The 12,904-nt window shown below is 43.1% G+C and overlaps 1 protein-coding gene across 1 annotated transcript in view; it reads left to right on the top strand.

Annotated features, from left to right (window-relative positions):
* Positions 1-12,904, top strand: part of LOC129769908 (low-density lipoprotein receptor-related protein 1) — a 274,104-nt gene that overhangs the window by 233,946 nt on the left and 27,254 nt on the right. The window contains exons 10-11 of the mRNA XM_055772444.1: positions 6,614-11,787; positions 11,848-12,234. Coding sequence (XP_055628419.1) covers positions 6,614-11,787; positions 11,848-12,234 — 5,561 coding nt within the window. The remainder of the gene's footprint in view (positions 1-6,613; positions 11,788-11,847; positions 12,235-12,904) is intronic.

The following is a 12,904-nucleotide window of genomic DNA, read 5'->3' as shown; positions in this document are numbered from 1 at the left end:
TCCACTTCACTTACGCTTCACTTAATCTTTTTGTCTCTATCATCGTTGTCACGGACAGTTGCGTGTAAAAATGAAAGTATTCCGTGAAGTGAAAGTATTCATTCCCATTTACAAGAGACATGTCGGTTGCACAATGTCGGGCGTTTGAACGTTATATCGGTTGCATAATTTCGGACATTTGAACGTTATGTAGGTAAAATTAATACAGTGTATGAGATAATATTCCATTTAATTGAGCGTATGTTTTAGAATGACAAGTTTGCGATTATACCTCGATGATTCAGTTGTTCAATGCCAACTATTCAGACTCATCCCATGACTCATTTGCTTGGTGCGTTAATTTGCTGAATCAAACGCTGGTTCAAAGATGAGGAGGAATACTTGGTTGCTCGTGAATAATGTAGTTGTTGAACATATGGGAATGTAATTTTCTTTACTTTTCTATAAATTACTCTAGAGATAAAATAGGTGGGTTATATCTATGATATAACCGCAAGGTTGACGTGGGACTACCTTAGCTTAGCACACTGAGAGAAATCATTAGTAAATATAACGAATTTTTTGGTACATGTTACCAATTCACTAGTCATTTTCGACCCTACTAATTATTAGTATATTTTACGAAAAAAAATTTGTAGGTGCAAAACTCCTATTTGTAAGCCCAGAGTTGGATCAACATCGGCTCAATAAAAGCGATTTGTCGGTTCGCAAATGGCAGATTTGTTGGTAAAATATCAGTAAATGTTTTATTCTTTATTTGTAAGGGATTATATTTTTTTAATAATCAATTATTAATTCAAATACTCTATTGAATTACATACTATTCTACATACTAAGAACACAACACTCATTACTTATTCTCTATTCAATTGAAATAATTCTACAAAACATTGGTTGCAAAGGCCTCCTGTAATCGAAAGGAGTATGAGCCATACAACAAAAACTAACAAAAAAAAAAATTAGTAATCCTAGCGAACTAGCGACAAAAACAAAAATGAATAAATACAGTTTAAAGCAGCTTAATGCTTTGGTTGCAGTAATGCCTTTTAGTAATTCATCAATGGGATAATGGCCATGAAAACTAGTTGGTGCAACGTTCATTCCTTTTAAATTCCATCTGCAAGGAGAAAAGTTCGTCACAAACACTCCTCACTCCAGTTTCTACCAACAAATTCTTCTTACCGCTCGTTTTATCTCGTTGAATATGTGGTTAAACGGCATCTCACATAACACCCTCTTCAAGAGCCTGCAAGTAATTGGCGGCCTGTGGAAGTTCTTGTGCACACCTTGGAGTGTTTTGACAATCGGCGCACACTAGAAGATCGGTAATGCTAAATAACAAGACTCAATACCGAGCCTCGTCTTTGGGCGGCGTATAAGCGCCTTTTGTTGCTTGCTTCTGGTGTGGACTGCACGTCACTCTGTGATTGATCAGTTTCCAGTCACACATTCCTGCGATATGAAACTCGAAGCTGGAGTTGAAAAAAAACTAAGAAAAAATGGAACGATGCAAAATTTCTATATCAGTTTGTTTGATAATACTCTCAAAACTTCTATTTGAAGTTTATGTTGACTTCAGAGCGATATACATGGTCTACAACGGTTTCAACTATATCAACCAACGAAACAAAACGTGCACTCACCTTTAGCTGTGTGCCAGGACGAATGGCGGTAGCAGGAATATTCATCTATCCGGCTGTTCGAAGCTGATATTTGGCCGGTGCACCAGGCTGACCGGTACTAGAACTACAATCTGCGGCTGCTCCGACATTTTGTTTGGTTCTAGCACCTGATGATCGCATATAACTTTTAAAAACCAACTGAAAAAGAAGACGAGGTTAATTATGTTGAAATGTTATCGATTAAAGTTTCTTCCCGGTGGAAATATGAAGATAGTTTCTAGACCGATGAGACGGATGCATGTTTCAAATCAATAAAAACAAAATACTTACTCCGAATTGCGAATTGCCTTTGTGCAATTATGTTGCTCTGAATATTTTTCAACGATTAGATGCTGAAAAAGAAAGATATTTATATATAATGAAACATATCCAAATGTTTACCTCCGAATTGCTTTGTTTCCACTAGAGAAATGGCGATTGCACACACAAAGTTGCCAAGAATAAAAACACTCAAGGTTACTTATGGTATGGAGTAAATTGTACGAATCTTTGGTAGCGATGTGCGTTGCATCTGACATCAGTTTTACAAAATTTGGTAATATGTACAAAAAATGTGTACATTTTACCAATGCTTCGACTACTAAAGATTTGGTAGCTGCGTTTACTAATTTTTTTCTCCAGTGCAATCATTTGTTTGTATTGATTAAATTCTTGATTGAATGAAACAATTTTCGAATTCAATTGAATTCAATATCTGTGCTTTGTGAGTAAAAAGATGGAACATGTAAGGTCAATCCATGCATTGTGATAGATTATGTTCTTCGTTACAAGTAAATTGAATGACAGTCCAGAAACCTTGGATTAGAAGTCTGTGTTAGGCAAACACATTTCAGTCGGAACAAAAGTACCCTCGACTTGCATGTATCTGCAATGCCGATTTCCCCACGCTCCATGGATTAGAAGTCTGTGTTAGGGAAACGCATTTCAGTCGGAACAAAAACTCATCCGACTTGCATGAATTTGCAATGTCAATTTCCCGACGCTCCATGGATTTGAAGTATGTGTTAGGGAAACACATTTCAGTCGGATCAAAAATACCTCCAACTTGCATGAATTTACGATGCCGATTTCCTCCAGGCACCTTGGTTTTGAAATCACTGTTAGGGAACACATTTCGGTGAGAACAAAAGCCCCCCTACTTTCATCTATTTGCAATGCCGATTTCCCCAAGGTTGCTTAGTTTAGATGACTGTGTTGGGGAAACCGTAAATCGGACCAATCGAAACGATGCAATTAGGGCGTTTAGATAATTTTACAGTTATTCAATTGTTCATCTAATGAAAAATAACATTTTATTAATTGCAATAAACGTGCAGAAATATTCCCTATCAATTGATGCAAACATCTTTCCGATCCAGTAAGAATTGTTCGAATTATAAGCATTCGGAATCTTTCATTTTTCTTGCATGTTCTGTTCTTTAGGGTTTCACTTTATCTCCCATATATTCCGATTAGACGTAGTCCCACGTCAAAACATGACTATTATGTTTAATAACCGACATCTCGTATACTCTTGTTTTTAGCTCTATCTTACTCGTTTGAAAAGTGAGAAGTATTAAGTATAGGTCAAGGTTAGAATCTTTTTTCTAACCGATTCTACAATTTTGATGAATAATAATATATTCTATATCTCAGAACAAACCCGAATTTTTCCACCGCACAATCAGTATAATCTGAGCTACTTCCATATGGGATTCTAAAGTTTATTCCTCTTATCCTTCCCATTCTCGTGTAATTTGATATACGGGACATGAGGTTTGATTTAATTATTTAAACATAAACTGGTCAGCAGTGTCGGTCAGAAGCATAATCCTCATATAATACATCTGCTGGGATTCAAGGAATTTGCCAAAAACAGAAAGTGGGTTCAGATTTTCTTTAGACGGATATCAAAATTGTGGAAAACGAACTAGAGAGGTATTCAAAAACAGTATCTTGTGAATGCTTTGCAATGATAGACTCATTTTGACGTAGAACTACGTCTTTCATTAAGGGTGCCAAATCAGAAAACAGGTCACGTTTTTATGAAATAAAGTTAACGTTAATAACTATTTTTGCCGCGAATTTCCCTAAGATTTGATTGATATTCTATACATCACAATTCCCTGGTGTGTAAAGGGTTAAAATTCATGAAAACTATGAGCGTTCCCATTTTCCCATACATTTGTTCTGTTCATTTGTGTGCTTTCCCGAACAGAACTGTCAATAACGAGCAACTTATCGACGACCAACGGAAGGGAAATCGTAGGATTCAAAGTCTCCGTAAACAAAAGAAAAGTAGAAGAATGAAGGGGAATACTTGCCTAGAGTATAAACAGTGGATCTCGCTGAGGCAAACTTTCATTCGGCATCGGACTGTTGAGCAATCCAGTTCACTTTGCTTTCGCTGCGCTTCGATCTAAGATTGGACCCCACCAGTGGTAATCAAACTTGGATATCGTCGTTTGGTTTTTCTGTTCGTTTTTCGCCTTATTCGTATCGTGTGTTTTTCTTTTCGCGTCATAAATTGGACGCTTCGCCTAGTGTGTGATGAGCAAGAAGAAGAGGAAGGCAGGCTCTAGCCCTGCAACAAACGAACACAACCAAAATCAAGCTCCCCCCGCTGGTGGTGAAGGCGGTCGCTCTTGACAAACTCATCAGCGAATTTGCATCGATGGGTGTTTCAGCAGAGTACAAGTTGTGTGGCACAATTCAGTCTTTTTCCAAGCAGTTAACATTGTTTGTTTTCCGTCATCATAAGGGCTTCGTTGGTGCCATTGAAAATTCATCAATGCATTAAACTGACATTATGGCGAAGCAGACGTTAAGGTGCGCCAAAGCATTATAGAATAATATTCGAATGTATAAACAAGCGACTTATATAAAATAACAGCGTAGTTCTACGTCAACAATGCGGTCGTATTTTGGACACAACCTCCTATAATTTTTTTTCCTTGTTTGAAACTTATCATCACTCTTTTAATATTCTTTCATTCAAAGTATGTCTGCAAAACAATACCACGCAATCCTCTTAAATCTTCAAGAAAAAATTACGCTACATGTGGGAAAAACAACATATACGAATGCATTTAAATTAAAATTAGAACAAAAGTGGGTCTCAAAGTAAATTTTTTTTTCAAAATTTCGAAATGCCTGAAATTATATATAATTTATTTTTGTACCGTGAAAAACAATCTAAAAATTCTGAAGAAAAATCACACATACACAAAAAATCAAACATACCACATACCACATACGTAGGATGAAGTTTGAATATAAACTAGAGTAGAATGAATCTCAAAATAAAAAAAAATTAAATTAAAATAAAAAATAATTTGAAAAAAAAAAGTTTTTTTTTAATTATCGATTTTTTGATGAAGAAATTGTTTGAAATATGGATCGATACACCTTAGTAAGATGTACTTTCAGTATTTTTTTCAAATTTTTGTCTCAAAGCTATTGAGAATGGCGTGAAAAAACGAAAAGGTACATTTTTCACCATAGATCCTATGGTGTACCATAGGACTCTAATATATGGTACTGCTACCAAAATATTTTATTTAGTACCCTGTACAATATTTTCCATACAGCTGGTGATTTGGTTTGGGGGCACTTTTTACTCCCTTACCCAGCCAGACCCTTTGGAAATATGAAAAAATATTTTGTTGTACCGCGCAACACTGAAAAAAATCACACATATCTAGAAAAACCGTATGAATACATTTAAATATGAATTAGAGTATTGAATCTCTAAATCTCAAAAAAAAAAATACAAAATTTCAATATTTTTTTAGTACTTAAAGTTTTGATGATCTTTTTTTCTTTGATACACCATAGGGAGAAGCACATTTAGTATTTTTTTCAAATTTTTATGTCGAAGGATTTTGAGGATAGCGTGAAATGAACGAAAAAGTACGTTTTTCACTATATATCCTGTGTTAAACCACATAGGGGTTCAAAAAAACCGCCAAAATTTCTTATTTAATATCCTATACAATATTTGCCATAAAGCTGGTGATTTGGTTTGGGGGCACTTTTCACTCCCTTATCCGGCCAAGCCCTTTATTGAATTTTTTTGCATCGATTTAAAAAAAGTGCCAAAACAGGATTTTTATAGCTCTTTACAAAATCCCCTAGCAATTCTGTAAATATCTCAATTTGCAGGCAAATTTGTAGTCTAGTGTATTCCCTAAACATCTGAGAACGTTTCTTCTTGATACGTTCAGCCGAATTTAAAGTAATTGGGGAGAATTTGATCGTTGATCGTACCAGAAGTACAAAATCCTACGCGACTCTCAGAATGAACGCTTTTGAAGTCTGTAGTTTCATAAGGTATATATATATATTTCATTTTCACTGTAATGAAGTGCCCAAAATGATTGGTGCAAAACTCTCGTAAATCTATTAGCAAATGACTGAGCAAGAATTGTGAGTACAAGAGGAAGCTTGTATCTTCAATTTCGACCAATCAGAACAAGATATTTCCGTTTGGATAGCGGTTGAGATTTTTCTAGTTTCTAGTTTCATGACATATATTATTTTAATCAATTAATTTTTCTTCAGGGAGGGAGTGCCGAAATCGATTGACGCAAAAATCTCATCAATCCATCATGAAATGACTGAGAAATAAGCGTTTGAAATTTTTCACAGCGCGATCAATTTTCGTTTTTCAATTTATAATCTGAAATAATATTTTACAACAACTAAAAGTATGCTTACAATATTCACACATTTTTATGATACACACTACTTTTTGATTCCACCTCTCTTGATGACAAGAATTGGTTTATGAAACCTTGAGAGTAATTCTTCGTCTGGAAATATGTTTTTTTTATCGTTGACGTTGAGTTGGTGCTCCTCATCTGATATAACGTTTACCACATAAACCATTGAAATTGCAATGCACTCACTAAACCACGGGCAATTAACATCCATCTTTCCCTTCTTCCCAGATCATCAAGGTGCTAGCGTCGAGCGATTCCCACCCCATCAGTACGATCACCGTCTACCGGGAGCATCTGTACTTCGACGATGGCTTCGAGAGTCGCATCATGCGCTGCAACAAGAACCTCTGCCAGAACGCGGAGGTGGTGCGCAACAACACCGGCGGTCTCAACGCAATTCGGATGTACCATCCGGGCGCCCAGAGTGGTAGCAACTCGTGCAGTCGAAACAAAGGCGGAGGATGCCAGCATCTGTGCATTCCCATCGCGGCACACGAGCACGTGTGCGAGTGTGCGATGGGCTACCGGAAGGATCCGCACGATGTAACGCGATGTGTCGGAATCGATAACTTCCTGATGTACTCGATTGGCCACCAGCTGAAGGGGCTGGCCGTCGGGGAGGCGGAAGATCAGAACGAGATGGTGATTGGACCGCTGCAGAAGGTATCACTGGCTACTGGTATCGATTACCACGCGAAGAGTGATTTCGTGTTCATCGCTGACAGTGATGGGGGCTCGATTGTGAGGATCAAGCGGGACGGTAGCGAACGATCGGTAATTGTGAGCAACTTCGAACAGGTTGTGGACGTCAACTCGGTCGATTGGTTGGGAGGTATCGCGATCGACTGGGTGGCGGACAATATTTACTGGACCGATCAGAAGCGGAATTTGATCGAGGTGGCGCGATTGAATGGGTCGTTGCGATACGTGGTCGCATCGAATGTGGAGAAACCCCAGCTGATCGTCGTCGATCCAGTGGGAGGTTTCATTTTCTACTCGGGCAAAGGTAAAATCGGACGAACCGGGCTGGATGGGACGGGGAAGTTCATACTCGTGAATCAGACCGCGATCATAAGTGATCTGACGCTGGACATCGAAAATCAGGTCGTCTACTGGTGCGAGCTGCAAACGGACACCATCTGGAGGGTGGATTACGATGGAAACATGAAAACGGTTTTGCTCAACAACACGATGGATAATGTGAAGGCGTTGGATCTGTACGACGAAAACATATTCTGGTCGGATGTTCGAGGCAACATCAAGGTGGCAAACGTGAAGAACATGTCAGTGTTTTGGACGGTGAAAGAATCTGAGGGCACCGTCATAAAGGATATCAAAATATTTTCCTCCCACAAGCAGCAGAAGACGAATGCTTGTGGTGTGAACAACGGCGGATGCCAGGAACTGTGTCTCTTCAACGGAACCCACCCAATCTGTGCGTGTTCGCATGGGAAAATATCAAAGACTGACTTTAAAACCTGCGAACCGTACGAAAACTTTCTTATATTCTCCCGAGTGTCCGCCATTGACAGCATACACATGACGGATGCGAACAATATCAACGGACCCATAGCGGAGATCCAAAATTCAACCTTCCTCAAAAACACGATCGCTCTCAGCTACGACTACGAGCAGAGTATCATCTTCTATTCGGACGTTGAGTACAGTTCGATCAATTCGGTGCATTTCAACGGATCCAACCACCGCCAAATTGTTTCCAAACAACTGACCGTTGAGGGTTTGGCTTTCAACCCCATAACGAAGCATTTGTTCTGGACATCGAACAACGAAGCGTCGATAAGATCGCTGAATCTGACCAACGCGACGGATAACGCCAAGGAGAATGCTGGTCGGGTCCAGGAGCTCATCAAGCTAAAACCCACCGACAAACCTCGCGGCATCGCCGTTGAACCCTGTCTTGCGATGATCTACTGGACCAACTGGAATCCACTGGCGGCGTCGATCCAGCGGGCGTATCCTTCGGGCTACGGGGTGGAAAGTATTATCACGTCGGACATTCGTATGCCCAATGCGATCACGCTGGACTACCAGGCGAAGAAGCTGTACTGGGCTGACGCTCGCTATGACAAGATAGAGCGGGCGGACTACGACGGCAAGAACCGGGTTGTGTTGGCTCACTCTACCCCGAAGCATCCGTTCGCGATGGCTGTGTACGGTGATTTGCTGTTTTGGACCGATTGGATCCTGCATGCGGTGATTCGAGCGAACAAGTACTCCGGCAGTGATGTGGTCTGGCTGCGGAAGGACATCGCACGGCCGATGGGAATAGTGGCGGTGCAGCAGATCGATCAAGACTGTAGTGCGGATCCGTGCCGGATTCTGAATGGGGGGTGCGAGGATGTGTGCCTGATCGATGCCGCCGGAAAGATCAAATGTAGCTGCACCCAGGGAGTGCTTGCCGCCGATGGTCAACGATGCATTCCGAAGCTGTCATCGAACTGCACGGCTGAGCAGTTCAGCTGCTCGATCGGAGGTTGCATTCCGTTCTACCTGACGTGTGACTCGATCGCGCACTGTCTGGACGGGTCGGATGAAATGCAGAGCTACTGTGCCAGCCGTGAGTGTCCCTCGCGGTACTTTCAATGTGGTGACCACCGCTGTATTCCACTGTATCAACTGTGCGATGGGATTGAAAACTGTGGCGATGGGAGTGACGAAAAAAGTTGCGAGTGTGATCCGTCGACGCACTTCCGGTGCAGCTCGGGACAGTGCATCTCCAAGCATATGCGCTGTGATAACGATCCCGACTGCACCGATATTTCCGACGAAATCGGGTGTCCGAATGTGAGAAACTGTAGTGCGATGCATTCCGGGGAGTTTCTACGGTGTGCGAACACTACAGCTTGCTACATGCCATCGTGGCTTTGTGACGGAGAAAACGATTGCTGGGATAACAGCGATGAGCAGAACTGCACCACGTCGGTGGCTCCAACCTGTCCGGTGGACAAGTTCCTCTGTGCGAATGGTCACTGCATTCCCCTGAACTGGCGATGTGATAGCGAGGATGACTGTCTGGATGGTACGATCAGCCAGTTGAGTTCGGATGAGGTTAACTGCACCAGGCACTGTAAACCGAATCAGTTCCGATGCGTTAACAGTACCGAATGTATTCCGAACAATTGGCAGTGTGACAATAATCCGGACTGTACGGATGGATCGGACGAAGGCGAACACTGCCAGCAGCGAGTGTGTCCCGATTGGGATTTCCAGTGCCCGGCGAGTGGTCGATGTATTCCGAAGAAATGGATGTGCGATGGAGAAGTGGACTGCGTTGGTGGGGAAGATGAGGCCAACTGTGATTCTTTGGAACAAAGCTGCGATCCTGACTCGTTTACGTGTCACAGTGGAGATTGTATCAGCAGACAGTATGTGTGCGATGGAGATGCGGACTGCGTAGACGCATCCGATGAACCGGTAGACTGCAGCACAGGCTTCGAAGTGAGTGACGGTTGTAGAAACGACGAGTTCCACTGTAAGAACAACAAATGCATCCCGAAGAGTTTAACGTGCAATGTAAACAACGATTGTGAGGATGGTTCGGACGAGGATATACAGCTGTGCAAGAACACAACGCTTATCTGCGCCGGTCCGGAATGGTTCCGATGTGTGAGTGGTGTCTGTATTACAAGTTCTCTGCTTTGTGATGGAGCAAACGATTGTGGGGACTGGAGTGATGAAGAGTCCTGCCGAATCAATGAGTGTGAACAAATGCCGGAACTGTGCGCTCATCACTGTGAAGATCGTGAAGTTGGTTACGATTGTACCTGTCGACCCGGGTTCAAAGTTAATATCACCAATAAACATTTGTGCGACGATGTCGATGAGTGTATCGATCGACCCTGCAGTCAAATGTGTATCAACACGTACGGATCGTACCACTGCTTCTGTCACGAAGGATACGTTATGAGAGCCAACGGCACCTGCAAGGACGATTCGCTGGAGCCCGTTAAACTCATCTTCTCCAACCGTTACTACGTACGAGAGGTCGACCTGAGCGGGTCGATGTCCATTCTGGCGCACAATCTGTCCAACGCCGTAGCTCTCGACTATGACTGGCAAACGAAGTGCTACTACTGGTCGGACGTCACCTCGGTGGTAAGCTCGATCAAGCGCATGTGTTTGAGTTCCAACAAAACCGAAACCCTACACAAATCCACCCTAAAGAATCCCGACGGTTTGGCGATCGATTGGGTGGCACGCAATCTGTACTGGTGCGACAAGGGTCTCGATACAATCGAACTGTCCAAACTGGATGGGCGCTACCGCAAGGTGCTCATCAACAAGAATCTCCAGGAACCCAGAGCGATCGTGCTCGATCCCTTCCAGAAGCACATGTACTGGAGCGATTGGGGAGATCAGCCGTACATCGGTAAGGCCGGCATGGATGGAACCAATCAAACGATGTTGATTAAGCACAACCTCGGCTGGCCGAACGCGCTCACAATAAGCTTCGAAACGAACGAACTGTTCTGGGGAGATGCCCGGGAAGACTTCATAGCCGTTAGCGACCTGGAGGGTCGCAACCGGAAGGTCATCCTCTACCGAGACATGCATCCATCGATGAACTTGCATCACATCTTCGCCATCGCCGTCTGGGAGGACCGCATCTACTGGACCGACTGGGAAACCAAATCGATTGAGTTCTGTCACAAATATCGGGGCGATCAATGTGGTTCACTGATCAAAACGATCCATCGTCCGATGGACCTGCGAGTGTACCATCCCTTCAGACAGCAAAAATCCGAATCCGACCCATGTCAGCTGGCAGGCTGCTCGACACTTTGTCTGCTGTCGCCTGAACCGCCCGGATACAAGTGTGCCTGTCCGGATCACTTCGTGCTCGGCGTGGACAACCGAACATGCATCGCCAATTGCTCCTCGGCCCAGTTCCTGTGCAAGACCACGTTCAAGTGCATTCCCTACTACTGGAAGTGTGACAATCAGGATGACTGCGGGGACAACAGTGACGAGCCGGACGACTGTCCCGAGTTCAGCTGCGAGTCCGGTCAGTTCCAGTGTGACAATAATAAGTGCATTAGTCCGGGTTCGATTTGCGACGGCAAGAACCAATGTGGCGATGATTCGGACGAAAAGGATTGCGATGATTATGAGTGCTTCAGTTCTCAGTTCAAGTGCAGTCGGTCGGCTGACAGGAATGCGTTCTGTCTAGAAGCCAACAAACGCTGCGATGGGACCCAGGATTGTCCCAATGGGGAAGACGAGAGCGAATGCGAGAGGAACACCTGCGCAGAGCATCAGTTCAAATGCGAATCGGGCAGATGTATCACCAAGGTGTGGGCTTGTGATGGGGACATTGACTGTACGGATGGATCGGACGAGCGAAACTGCGGCCACAGAACGTGCGGAGAGAATGAATTCAGGTGAGTTCATTTGAAACCTCTCTTCAGTGTGAACCCATACCCAACGAAGTTATTTTTCAGATGCAACAAAGGACGCTGTATACCGCAGTCCTGGTTGTGCGATGGGGAGGCGGACTGCGTGGATGGCGAGGACGAGAAGGAGAACTGCAAACCACCCGAGGTGACCTGCGAGTCGTCCTACTTTCGGTGTAACAACTCCAAGTGCATTCCCGGGCGGTGGCGATGTGATTATGAGAACGATTGCGGCGATAATTCGGACGAGATGAACTGTCAGTTGCGGAACTGCTCGGAGTCCGAGTTCAGATGCCGGGATGGGCACTGCATACGGGGCGTTCGGAAGTGCGATGGCGAGTACAACTGTGCGGACCGGAGCGACGAGGAGGATTGTGATGTGAGCTGCAAGCCGGACGAGTTTAAATGCAGCAGCCATAATATTTGTATCAGCACGTAAGTACAGTTCCTTTTCTCTTAGGTTGATTTCGTTGCTGAGTCATAATTCATTGATACCCTTTAGCCATGTTTTATTTAACACTAGCTGACCCGGCAAACTTCGTCCCGCCCAAAATTTATTTTTCGTTATCACATCTACGTTTCCTTACTAAGCACACGTTCATGGGTCCAAACGCAGAACTATTCATTGATTGGTCGTCTAATCTACCCTTTAAAATTATTTTTTACTATAAAATTTCAGTACTTCTACCAAAACTCGACATTATAATATCAGATTATTTTCAGACACAATTCTCGTGCAAAATTGTGTAACTGGATTTATTCGGCAGATGTGAAAAGTGTTTGAATTTGGTTAATTTTAATTCGTATAGTAATAACTAATCTAATTAATTTAAACTATTTGGTCACACTATTTGGCGTAAGCATGTGCGGATTTTTTTGTTCGTTCTATCTCTCTTATTCGAAAGCAGTTCGCGTTGTCGGTAGAGCTATGAGGGCAGGGCGGATCTGCAACTAAAAGAGAGAATATCACGGTGACACAACGTTCACCCGTCAAATACAGGAACTGATTGTACCTAATCGCTCCTCACACGCTCGGTGAGGATGCTGATTCAGGTCACAATCAGGTTCAGGCTTACCTCCACCGACCGCTCCCGTCGATTCAGGA

This window comes from Toxorhynchites rutilus, chromosome 2, assembly GCF_029784135.1.
Source record: "Toxorhynchites rutilus septentrionalis strain SRP chromosome 2, ASM2978413v1, whole genome shotgun sequence".
NCBI classification, from domain to species: Eukaryota; Metazoa; Arthropoda; class Insecta; order Diptera; family Culicidae; genus Toxorhynchites; species Toxorhynchites rutilus.
Note: the sequence above shows the minus strand (reverse complement) of the source record. Positions and strands in the feature narration are given on the sequence as shown.